The 11,826-nt window shown below is 35.8% G+C and overlaps 2 protein-coding genes across 2 annotated transcripts in view; one reads left to right on the forward strand and one right to left on the reverse strand.

Annotated features, from left to right (window-relative positions):
- Nucleotides 1–2,736, forward strand: part of LOC127429965 (endothelial cell-selective adhesion molecule-like) — an 81,536-nt gene extending 78,800 nt beyond the window's left edge. Inside the window, exons 5-7 of the mRNA XM_051679367.1 lie at nucleotides 425–547; nucleotides 1,358–1,487; nucleotides 1,856–2,736. Coding sequence (XP_051535327.1) covers nucleotides 425–547; nucleotides 1,358–1,487; nucleotides 1,856–2,345 — 743 coding nt within the window. The 3' untranslated portion in view covers nucleotides 2,346–2,736. The remainder of the gene's footprint in view (nucleotides 1–424; nucleotides 548–1,357; nucleotides 1,488–1,855) is intronic.
- A 4,024-nt stretch (nucleotides 2,737–6,760) lies between these two features.
- On the reverse strand, nucleotides 6,761–10,697 carry LOC127429877 (isobutyryl-CoA dehydrogenase, mitochondrial-like). Its single transcript, XM_051679196.1, has 6 exons — nucleotides 10,572–10,697; nucleotides 8,950–9,050; nucleotides 8,657–8,826; nucleotides 7,854–7,963; nucleotides 7,024–7,100; nucleotides 6,761–6,929 (listed from the first exon to the last, which is right to left on the reverse strand). Exons 2-6 carry the CDS (start codon nucleotides 8,980–8,982, stop codon nucleotides 6,915–6,917), a joined length of 405 nt encoding a protein of 134 aa, XP_051535156.1. The 5' UTR covers nucleotides 8,983–9,050; nucleotides 10,572–10,697; the 3' UTR covers nucleotides 6,761–6,914.
- Nucleotides 10,698–11,826: the final 1,129 nt, after the last annotated feature.

Below are 11,826 nucleotides of genomic sequence, written 5' to 3' on the forward strand. Positions count from 1 at the left end.
TGCTTGTCATCCTTCTTAAAGCTTTTGCCACTGTCATGCAGTGAAAGTAGACACTGTATTGTTTCCACATAATTGTAGCCAGAACTCTAGAACACTTTTGTCCCATTTGTGTATCTCTCAGCTTCCTGTAGAATCATGGTGGAGTGCTCTTTTGAAAAGTGATTTCAATAGATTGTTTATGACAATAGAAAAGCATATGTGCACCCCCCCCATATTTATTCTACTATTTGATATAGATGTTGAATAATCAGCTATGCTCGGCAAAGCCTTACACAAAGAGGTCACAGCAGTGGCTGATATGGAGTGATTAACTCTATAAGAAGGACTTCTAGAAAGATTTGGGTTTTGTTTTGTTTTTTGTTTTTTTAAATCCTAAAACATTTTTATGAATGCATGACTCAGATGAAAGATCATCTGATTTCAGATGAAAGGCAAGGCACCCTTCGACTTAGCAACCTCACCAAAAACATGTCTGGCAAGTACGTCTGCCGTGCCAGCAACACTGCGGGGACTGATAGCTGCCACATCAATTTAGAAGTCTCCACCCGTAAGTACTACGCAAAAAGATTGATAACACGTAACATGATATGGATTTTCGCATTTAGTAGGGGTGGGCGATATAACTAATAAATATTTTTTTCAGCCTTTTGACAAATATTTCGATGTTTATGTATTTACTCTATTTACTGAAATTGTTTAATGCATGAAGTACAGTAAAAATCTAGTTCAGTATAATCATGTCTTCATCAAGGCATGTTTACTGTTTTCACTAAATAACCACAAGGAAGAATATTTAACCATTTTCACTTTTATGCTCCAATATAACAATATATAATCATAAATAGCAATATTTACCAACATATATTTTTTACTAGAAAATTTTAATACATGGCAAATGGAATCTCATTCTGATGACACAAACAAATTCATTGAATCAGACCGTTTGAAGTGATTCATGTAAATGAGTCACAAGATAAAGAAGGATTGCAAAACTAGTCTAATGACATACTCTAATAGCACAAAAGTTAATGCACTTACAAAAATATTTTTAATATTTCCACATTTCAAATTCCATCAGATTTAATTGAGGCCTATTTATAAAATAAATAAATAAAATATATTAATTACATTTTGTTAAACATAACACAAATCAGTTTGATGGAATTTTGTTATGAAATTGAAATGTGGAGATAAAAAAAAATAGACAAACATTTTTTTTTTTTTAGTGTGGCCAAATCATCGTGATATTCTCGATGTTGCTTAATTTTATATCGCCAGCAAAAACATTGCAAATAGATTGTGAATATTTGATATGTTGTCCAGCCAGTAAGTGAATTGTTCCTCATTCTTCTGGCAGCTAACAATACCTGGGTCATCGCTGGTGCCACAGTGGGTTCAGTGGTGGGACTGATGGCGCTTGTGTTATTCCTGATTTTTATCCTGAGTAGAAACCGTGATACAGAGGAGGAGATGCCCAATGACATCAAGTGAGCCCTCATCTTGTTTTTCGCTATAATACTCAGCAGAAAGCTTAGATTAGATGTGTGTATTATCTGTTCTTAATGCTGCTGTGGGCAGTTGTGACTTTTCTGTGATTGTCTGTTTAATGCAGTTCAGTTTTATTAAGGGCCCTGGAAACTATTTTCAGGGGCTTTTTTTTTACGTGCATAATAACATTGTGTGTTCAGTTGAATCAATTAATTAAAACGGTCACTACAGTTTTCTAAACCCATGACAGAATATTTTGATATATCAAAAGTTAGATATATAAAAACAAAGGAATTATCCCAAAATGTTAAATATATTTTGTCACTTTAGGTGGCATTTTTGCTGACTGACTGCTGTTTCACTTTAGGGAAGATGCACAGGCACCTAAACGGGTTTCCTGGGCTAAAAGTGGCACAGGATCAGACATCATATCAAAGAACGGCACGTTATTCTCCATAGCCACCAGTCCTTCTCCGCGGGACCCTCACCATCTGCCCAACAACCATTACCCATATCCTCCAGATGCCTCTGATACAGCCTCCTTCCTCACAGCCTCAGGGAGCACCACCACCTACCGCCTTTGCCCTGGAGAGCCCAACCCACTTCACGGCCTGCCTGGATACAACATCAGCAGCACACCCAATCACACGCACCTCCATCACCTCTACCATAACCTTCCCCGCCATCTTAGTTCCGCAGTCCTCAGCACCAACAGCTGCTCCCCACCCAGGACTGAGGGGGCCATGCCGCAGACCCCGCGCCCACTCAACATGCCTATAAACACTGCCACTCTGTCCCGCATGGGTGCTGTGCCAGTCATGGTGCCTGCCCAGAACCATGCAGGTTCACTGGTTTAGCACACAAGTTGATTTAAGTGCTAAAGACTTATAAAAACTGTACGACTGTAGCCAAAAGTATTTGAGGAAGGGTTTCAGCAATGGTGGTAATTAAGATGACAGAAATAAACATACTTTTTTTTACATTAAAGATTAAAGTACGTACAGTAAATCTGTCAAAAAAAAAAAAAAAAAAAAAAAAAATGGTGGCTTGTTTTATAGTGTTATGTTTTGTGTTTTTTACTGAGTATAATTTGTGTTATGTTGCCTAAACACTCACAGTGAATTTATTCTTTTGCAAACCATTACACTGACCAAGGACTGTTTTTTTTTTTTATTATTATTAATTATTTATTTGGGCAATTTTTTAAAATGTAACAAATACATTTTGTCTCACAGTTTGTTGTACATTACAATGACATTATGAAGGGATTTAGGCACCACTAATAATGTTTGACTTTTCGTACAGTAACAGTTACATTACTGTAAAACATTCAGATTTATCCAGTTTTTTAGTAGTTGTTTGGTTAAAATTATGACAATACTCGATTAGTTCATCTTTAGTATTGGCTGTTCTTGTGCCTCTTGTGCCTCCATTTCTCTCAGGAGTTTTCTCTCTCGTGGCATGATTTTCTCACACATTTGACAGATTTCTGCTGGGAATGTTTTTTTTTTTTAAATGTTATATTTTCAGAGGAACTTAGATCCAAGAAGAGGAAAAGAGACCACTTTAAAACAGATAAAACGAAAACCCATGAAAACGCTCTCTTAAAATATCTTACAATAGAGTATAAAACAAATAAATGCTAAATATTGCAATGCTCTTGTAACAGAGCAGAAATGACTCTAAATCCCCCATAATCTGTAAAAGATTTGATAATGTAAGTCCCATGGCAGTGTACATGTATTCATTCATATGTTTATGATAATGTACGAACATCTAGCCTTGTGGTTTAATGAGTTGAATATTGGAGGCAATGTTGGATATCTGTGTCAATGCTGAATGTTGTTTTCAAGTATGGTGAAGAATTGGTTGAAGATATTGTCTGCTCTGTATTTCCACTCACTTTTCATTTGCAATTAATACAGATTTTAAACCAGTGCTCCGCAACTGTCCACATTATGGAAACAGAGAGGTACTGTAAGAAAAAGGCTTAGAATTAAAAAATGCCTCAGTGAGGTTAAAGAGAAATGTTACAATAGTGGTATTTGATCACTTACCATAATGTTCTGCTTATTAAACCAATACAAAATTACATTGAACAAAATTGTACTACATTTTGTATTATGGTTGGTTAAAGAGTTCAGTTAGCACAGTCATTTTATGTAGCATTCAATTGACCCTGCCATTAAACAAACTACATTAATATTCAATATCTAAAATATCAGAGCTAGTCACTTTCTTTTGGCAGCCACATAAATTTCTTTTAACTTTAAGTCTTGGCATATGATTCTTGTTTTGGTTGCAAGAAATCTTGGGTTGAGATCCTGGACGAGTCCCCACTTTACTGTGTGTTATGGCCTGTCAAGAATTAGGAGGAAACGCAAACACTTTTTCTGCTTAACACAACTAAAATCCAAAATTGCCTCTGTATACTTTTAGCCCAAAGCAACACCCAGAAAACTACAGATTGTGCAAAAGCACTTTGGATATGGTTGAAATTTTGAACAGTTTTCAAGAGAAAAGGATGATAAAGATAAGAAATCAAATAATATTTATGGTTGAAGTTGGCGTGTTTAGCCAGACCTGCCTCCCCTTCTAGCAAGCACAATCTGGATATTGTTGTGCCTACTGATAATCAGAGCCACGCTGTCACAAACTGCTCCTTATCCCAGTGCAAGTGCAAGGAAAACAAAATATTCAATATATAATGGCGTTTGGTCAGAAGGTGCTCACATTGTGGATTTGTCAATGGGATTTTCTGTTTTTTGATCATCCGCTGTGCATGATCAGGTAAAATAATAAAAAAATAAAAAATAACTAAAAAAATTTTAAAAATAAACAGCACACTATTCCAGAACAGTCTGAAGGTCTGTGCCAAGTTTGGTGGATGCACCTTGAAAGTTCTAAAAAGTTTGTAGAATAAAATTATTTTGGCTTTACCAACATAATTATCCACACAAGGCCTTTGATCTGCTTTAAGTTGCTCTCTCTCTCTCTGATGGTTTATCTGACTTATATGGTTTATCTTTGTATGTGACAGTCTGTGTGACTATCTAGCAAGCTGGCTGTTTATCTTTCATGTCTGTATAACCATCAAACTCAAAACCTTTAATACTTTGTTACATCCAGACAAGGCTTTGTCAAGCCAATATCTAAGTTTGTCTGGACAAACTTTACCTATCTAGATATCAATGACACCGTATGTTCATAGAACGTTCTTTCGATTATCAGTGCCTCCATCCATGCCAGTGTGTCAGCTGCAGGGAAACACCTATATGGGGAATGCCAGTCTTCTCAGGGTCTCCCCAGACCTATTTATTCATGGCACAGAGAGCAGAATGCAGCCCAGTTACTGCCAGACAGTTTTGTAGAAGGTAGGTACGAATCGTCTGAGTTAAGCCTAACCTAGCATTTTCACATTCATGTAGTGTTCAGGTATTTCTTTGTTCTTGTTTCTGCAATGACTCATAAGGGATGTACTATTATGGTGTTACATGGCATTATTTATTTTCTGTCATAAAATTGTATTATATAAACATCAGCATTATATGGTTCGTCGTCCACTCTACTCTGTAGATAGCACTGATCAGCTAATGAAGAATCCATATCGTTAGACCATTAATCATGCCTAAATATTTGTGCTTTTGGCTCCCTGATGTTGCTCAACCTGTCTGATGCCTTTGCTGGGCACCTACACTTGTAGATTCTGTAATGAGCTCGACCAAACAGCATGCAGCATAACTCTCAGAGTGGCTCGTGAGTACTGCATATCACACGCTGCTCAGTCCAGATAATGTGATATGGTGTTATTCTGCCTCTACTCTATTGTTAGATAGGGAAACTGCAGCTGTTAACGGTGGTTTGGTGATGGGAATCTTTCTCGTTCTTCTGCTCATTGGGACAGCAGTCGCATATGTGATCTGCAATAGTAAGAGGCAACTCAACATACGCCAGTGAGTCTAGGTGTGTATTTAAACCTCTGTTAAAACTGATTTTCAGTACGGTTTTTTTTTTCTTCAAAAGTCAGATGAACAACAAATAAACAACTCCTCATCATCATCACCTAATTGCAGGTCAGACAGATACAGAGGACCAGATGGACTTGAAAGTGTCCCACTTCATTCCACCTGTTTAGCTTCATAGCTAAATATTTTGTCAGTTTTTCCAGAAGAGAGAGATATCTATTTTGATCAGCCATGAGAAATGTTTTATTCACTAACAGAGTTGAATAGACAAATGCACTGTAGCAGACAGCTTTTGAATTCTTATCTAATATACAGTAAGAGCATTATCATGTTGATGAGACATCCTAAACAGATACGAGCTTTGCAAGTGACATTCAAAACACAAAAAGGACATTTTCATCAAAACTGTCATTCATTTTAAAAACAACATGAGGATCAAAACCATAAATACTCTTCTCTGTTGGACAACCAATTTACGGCCACACTGTGAGATTTGATTTGTGTTTTGAAAATGATCTCCCAAAGTTATGTCATAAAAGTCTCTCTGAAAGCAAAGCAGCATTGCAATATAAATCTGATTTCTAAATGCTGAAAATTAAACACTGGTCAGATCTGGTGCATTATTAGGCTTAATCATTGCAAGATTTCTACTAAACTAGTTTCCAGTCATTTGTGCAGTAACGTGTATGTTTTTAATAACATAACCTCTTGTAACCAGCCACAATCTTTTAGCCTAAACAAAGAAAAATCCTTGCATTCAAATTTCTGCTGCTTCTCTGCTCAAGGGATGATCAGATTAGTTTGTTATTATAATAAACACTTTAATCTGGATCTACTAATCCAAAAGTTTAAGGCATAAGAAACGTTCAGAAAATTCTAACAGCTACGGAAAATACTGTGACACTGACAGTTCTTCATCTAAAACAGCAGGTAGGTTTCCTTATATTGGAGTGTTATAAGATCAGTAATCTCTAAAGAATTTAGTAACACACAGGTGGAATACATTACACACTTTTAATTCCATGGTGTACATATTAGATAATGATGGAATAAATATCTTGTTTGTCCTGTACATGATAGAACCCAGAACCAGAGTAACACTTCACTCCATGAACAGCAGCATATGATTTTCATGATTCAGTAAGCAAACTCCATGCAATGATCATCCTCATCACTTCATTTGTACCTAAAAAAGAGAACAAGTATATGAATTCATAAATGAACTCTTAAAACATTGTACAATCTTGCACAATTTATATAATATATATACACACACACTGATCAGCTGCAACATTAAAACCACCTGCCTAATATTGTGTAGGTCCCCCTCTTGCCACCAAAACAGTGCCAACCCGCATCTCAGAATAACATTCTCTCACAACAGTTGTACAGAGCGGTTATCTGAGTTACTGTAGACTTTGTCAGTTCGAACCAGTCTGGCCATTCTCCGTTGACCTCTCATCAACAAGGCATTTCCTGAGAAGAAACACTGAAATCTGTTGAAATGCTGCATGATGAGGACCTTTATTGATACGATCCCGTAATCATTTCCCCATCACAAGTCCAGTACCTTTGAGCCATTGAGGATATAATGATCTCCTTGGAGCTTTGCGCTGGTTAAAAGTGATGCAGCATCAATTCCGCTACCTGGTGTTAAGAAAACATAAAATATGACTGCAACTATGAAATCACCAATTTCATTTAATTTCAGAACTTTTCACCACAATCCAATGGTGCTATGATGTTTTACAAATACACAAGCCAAAAACAGTATTCTAAGGGGCCGTTCAGGCCGAACATGTTCAAAAGTTGGATTAATATCGTGCAAAAAAGCGCAAAGAATATAACAGAATAGGTGTCTCAAGACGCACTTTTAAAAAGTGATCGTTTATTTAACCTTACGCGGTGTCTAGAAAACAGAGACGCTGAAAACATTGAAACGAGGAGCAAATAAGACGTCCATCTAGTGCATGTTTACATAAAAAAAAGAATTTACCCTTCATGAAGCCCCGTCTTAAGTGTTTCTGACCAAATCCTATCTTAGCAACTGTTGCTGTCCGCGATTTCTATAACAGGAGTTTGTTTGTTTCCAATGAGAGTCTATGGGAGTAATGTGTGTTCGAGTAGTCAACAACTCACCACGCGCCCCACCGAGAGCGAGAACCACATTATGGCGACCACGAGGAGGTTACCCCATATGACTCTACCCTCCCTAGCAACCGGGCCAATTTGGTTGCTTAGGAGACCTGGCTGAGTCACTCAGCACACCATGGATTCAAAATCACGACTCCAGGTGTGGTAGTCAGCGTCAAATAATACATTTCTTAATGGAGAAATGCATGTTGATTTAACAAAATAAACACAAGTTAATTTAACAGAAAAATGCAACCTTAAACTTACCAGGTTCTGTGAGACAGTAGGAGGCAAACTTTTGCATAGAGCAGAGATCAGGACAGTATTTCTCCCTTTGCTCATTGTTACCAAATTTGTCTATCATCCAGGCACACATGCTGTGGTAACACAACCAACAAACACACAATGAAACACAAACCAGCAAAAAAAAATAAAAAGAGCTAATAAACAATATTCACAGACATGTTCAAATGCGCCATTTTAATCAGTGCCATGCCATTAAGCAGATCAAATATAATTACAATAAAGATATTTATAACAATGCAGCTGAAACTTTCTCATAACTTATAACTAGTGTTGGGTAAGTTACTTTTAAAAAGTAATCCACTACAAATGACTAATTATTACTTTACTTTTTTAGTGAAGTCATCAATAGATTAATTTGATTAAAATGTTAATCAAATTACTAATTACTTTACTTTTAAGTTACTTTCTAAAACTCTTTTCTGCCCAACAAATTCAAAATAATGTCATACTCGCTTCTTCAGCTGTCACAGAAATGCAAACTTATGCCTATTAAAGTGATTTGTTTTAAATGTATTCTACATAAATAATAGTATTTTAGAAATATCTGCAACCCTAGTAATATACTTGAAAGTAATTCAATTAATTTAAAATCACTACCTTTGATCTGATTACAATCATTTAAAATGTAATGTGTCACTACTTTTTAATTGAAGTAATTTGATTACAGTAAATGACTACTTTGTAATCAGATTACACCCAACACTGCTTATAACAAAGGTGAAAGAAGGCTAGGGTATAAGCTACAGATAGCAATGTAGACTCACTTGTGAATGCTGATGTAAGCGGTTGTGCTGACACGGCCTTTGGATAATGCTTTAAAGATGATAGAGGTGTCCAGATGAGAGAGTCCAGAGCCGCCAACTTCAGGGTTCACATAAATCCCCCCAAACCCCAGCTGGGCAGCTTTCCTCATGGCATCCACAGGGAAGATTTCCTATAAGTGAAAATATGAACAATGCTTCTATGATTAATACTGAACATTGATACAAGTCCTAAGTGGTAAAAGTTTCAGCATGATACATAAACAATATAGTCTCTTTTTGTCGAGTTGATTTACCTTCAGGTCCCATTCTGCCATATGTGGTGCCATCTCATTGGCAGCAAAGTCAAATGCCACCTTCTGAAATTCTTTCTGCTCATCTGTGAGTCCTATAGAGGCTGTGGATAGAGATACACAGTTGTTAGTTAACATAAAGGCTCCCACACATTTTCACCAGTTAATTTTTTATTAAATTTCCTTGATTTTTCCAGTATCGGTTTACTGGATAAGGATAAAAAAAAAAAAGGTAAAATAAAATGTAAAGTCACTGAACTCATAAAGAGCATTTTCTACCCAATATAATATTCTAAAGCAGAGCATAACTAAAATAAGTAGAATATAGAAATTAGGGCTGCACGATTATGACTTGAATCATAATTGCTTATTACTTTCTTTGATATTGTAATTGTGATTCATAATTTCAATTAATAGAATTTACATTAAAAAACTTACTTTGTTTGGGGCCAAATGCCATATTCTTTATGCGGGCCAAGCATCAAAACAAACTGAGAACTGTGTTCCTGAATTACATTATTTTTTTAATTGCATGGAAAACACATTCACATTGTGTTATTCACATTCTGAATAAATGACACCGTATAATTTAGATAGTGAACATTACTGATATGCCTTATAGACTCATTTAAACGCCTCTGCATTCATGCACAAAACAACTTAAAAATATGTTATATTTTTTATTAAATATGTTACTTAAATAGTATTTTTTGTGCAATGGGAGTACACCTAAATGGAATGGTGTAATTGACACTTTTCAAGATAATATAATTGCGACAACTGTAATTGTAATCTCGACTATTTTTTCGATTAATTGTGCAGCCCTAATAGAAATTTGAATTAATTTTAAGATTGAATTAATTTCTATGACTTTTCCAGACCTGGAAATCCTTTTAAAACTTCCTGATATTTCCAGGTTTTCCATGACTGTGAATGCAAAGTGTTTGTGTTTGGTTCATGTATGCCTGATATTAGTTATGGAATAAGAACAAACATCACCGACTCTAATCAAAAGAAACCTAAGCCAATCATCTGCGTCCAGTACACACCCCCAAATATGATTGGCTGAGCTAATTAAAAACTAACCAATGCCGATCCAAGAAGCACGAACATGCTTAAATTTGCGGCTACCAACCTGTGTGTGGAAATCACCGTACCAATGTAATCTGCAGACTAGCAAAATTTTCCTAAACTTTCTTTACAAATCAGTGTACAATTTCACTGAGCTGTCACGTTTGTCAGTGTATGAATTAACGTTCAATGAGGCGTTATATTAGCACAAAAAATATGCACAACTGAGTTTAATAAGCAAAAATGTATTTGAGTTTATTGCATTAGTTAAGCGCAATTGCAGCAACAACTTCACCGATGGAACTATCACATTAATCTGTGACAAATACTGCACATTTCAACAGTATGAGCTTCAGTTATCATTTTGGACCGAATTCGACAGATTATTATCGAGTATCAGATTCAATCAACTACATGTCAAGATCAGTTCTATATACTAGCTCATTCAAAACTATTTGATTCGCTCCAGAAATCACTTACGGATTGATTGCTTGTTGCTTCCCAATGGATTGTACACTTAAATATTATCTATGTCTTTAAATAATTTGACTTACGGTCAATGCAACTGCTATTCCTCGTCTCGGCACACTGTTAAGTATTAAACTGGGACTTCTGATGTTTTGTGATCGCAGTCGGACAACTCTTGCGAGCGCCCTAGCCGCTGCCATGTTGGTTTCGTGACGATGGAAGTACATCACAGCGCTGATGGGTAATGTAGTTCTAAACCGGCGTGGCTTGTAGTTCGGGTTAACGGGTAGCAGTGCCGATAGCATCGTTTATTTATTTTAATTTTCTTGTATTTTTATATATTTTTAGTTGTATTTATTTTGTTTTTATTTTTGTAACTTTATGCGCTTTATTTTAATTAATGTATTCACTTATTTATGTAGTGCGGCTGGCTTTTTGCTATGTGTATATAGGTACGCCTCCTATAATGTTTCTAATTAAAAAATAAAAGCATAAAATAGGAAAAAAGTAAAAAAAAAAAAAAAAAAAAAGTTGACAGCTTCACATGTGTCATCTCTGCGTACTGTCAACGCAGCTTTCTGTACAATTCTTTTCCCCATTCAATTTAATTAAACTGGTGAGATTTATGTTGCATTTTTTTCTTTTTTTTTAAATTTACACAGTTATAAATGCTCTGTTTAGTTAAATCTTTGATGGCTTTGGTTAAATAAACGCACATAATACAAAAAACCATGATCATCCAGCAGTGGTTCTCAACCAGGTGGTCGGAACCCACTAGGGGGCCTCAGCACACTTCCAGGTGGGCCTCAAGATCTCTTAAAATTATTTCAAATGATAGATTATTATAATTTTTATATAATTATTATAATTCAGCTTACTGAAAATGCTAAATATGTAATAACTCCCTTCAACAGCTCGCTTTTTATGAAGAATATACAGTTTTAGATATTTCTGGAATCACAAGTTTTAAGGAAATAATTTTTAATAGATATATCTTATAATATAAATATCTAATAGCCTACATGGGGGGCCTTTGAATATTTTCTCCGACAATGAGGGGCCTTGGAGTCAAAACGGTTGAGAACCACTGATCCAGACCATATGCAATATACCATGGCGCTGCTTCACCACGAGGAGAGACTAGACTCTATAAACATTTCCTATCATTACCAGTGAAAAATGCCACCCAAGAAAACAACAGGAAGCAGCGTCAAATCCAATAAACAATGTAAGTAATCTGCTTATCACAGTGCAGATAGCGAGGTTGCATTGTTTTATTCTAAACATTGTATCACATTAATAATTGTTTATTTTATCTGATGTGGACGCCCAACAGAACGT

This window comes from Myxocyprinus asiaticus, chromosome 39 (assembly GCF_019703515.2).
Source record: "Myxocyprinus asiaticus isolate MX2 ecotype Aquarium Trade chromosome 39, UBuf_Myxa_2, whole genome shotgun sequence".
Lineage (NCBI taxonomy): Eukaryota > Metazoa > Chordata > Actinopteri > Cypriniformes > Catostomidae > Myxocyprinus > Myxocyprinus asiaticus.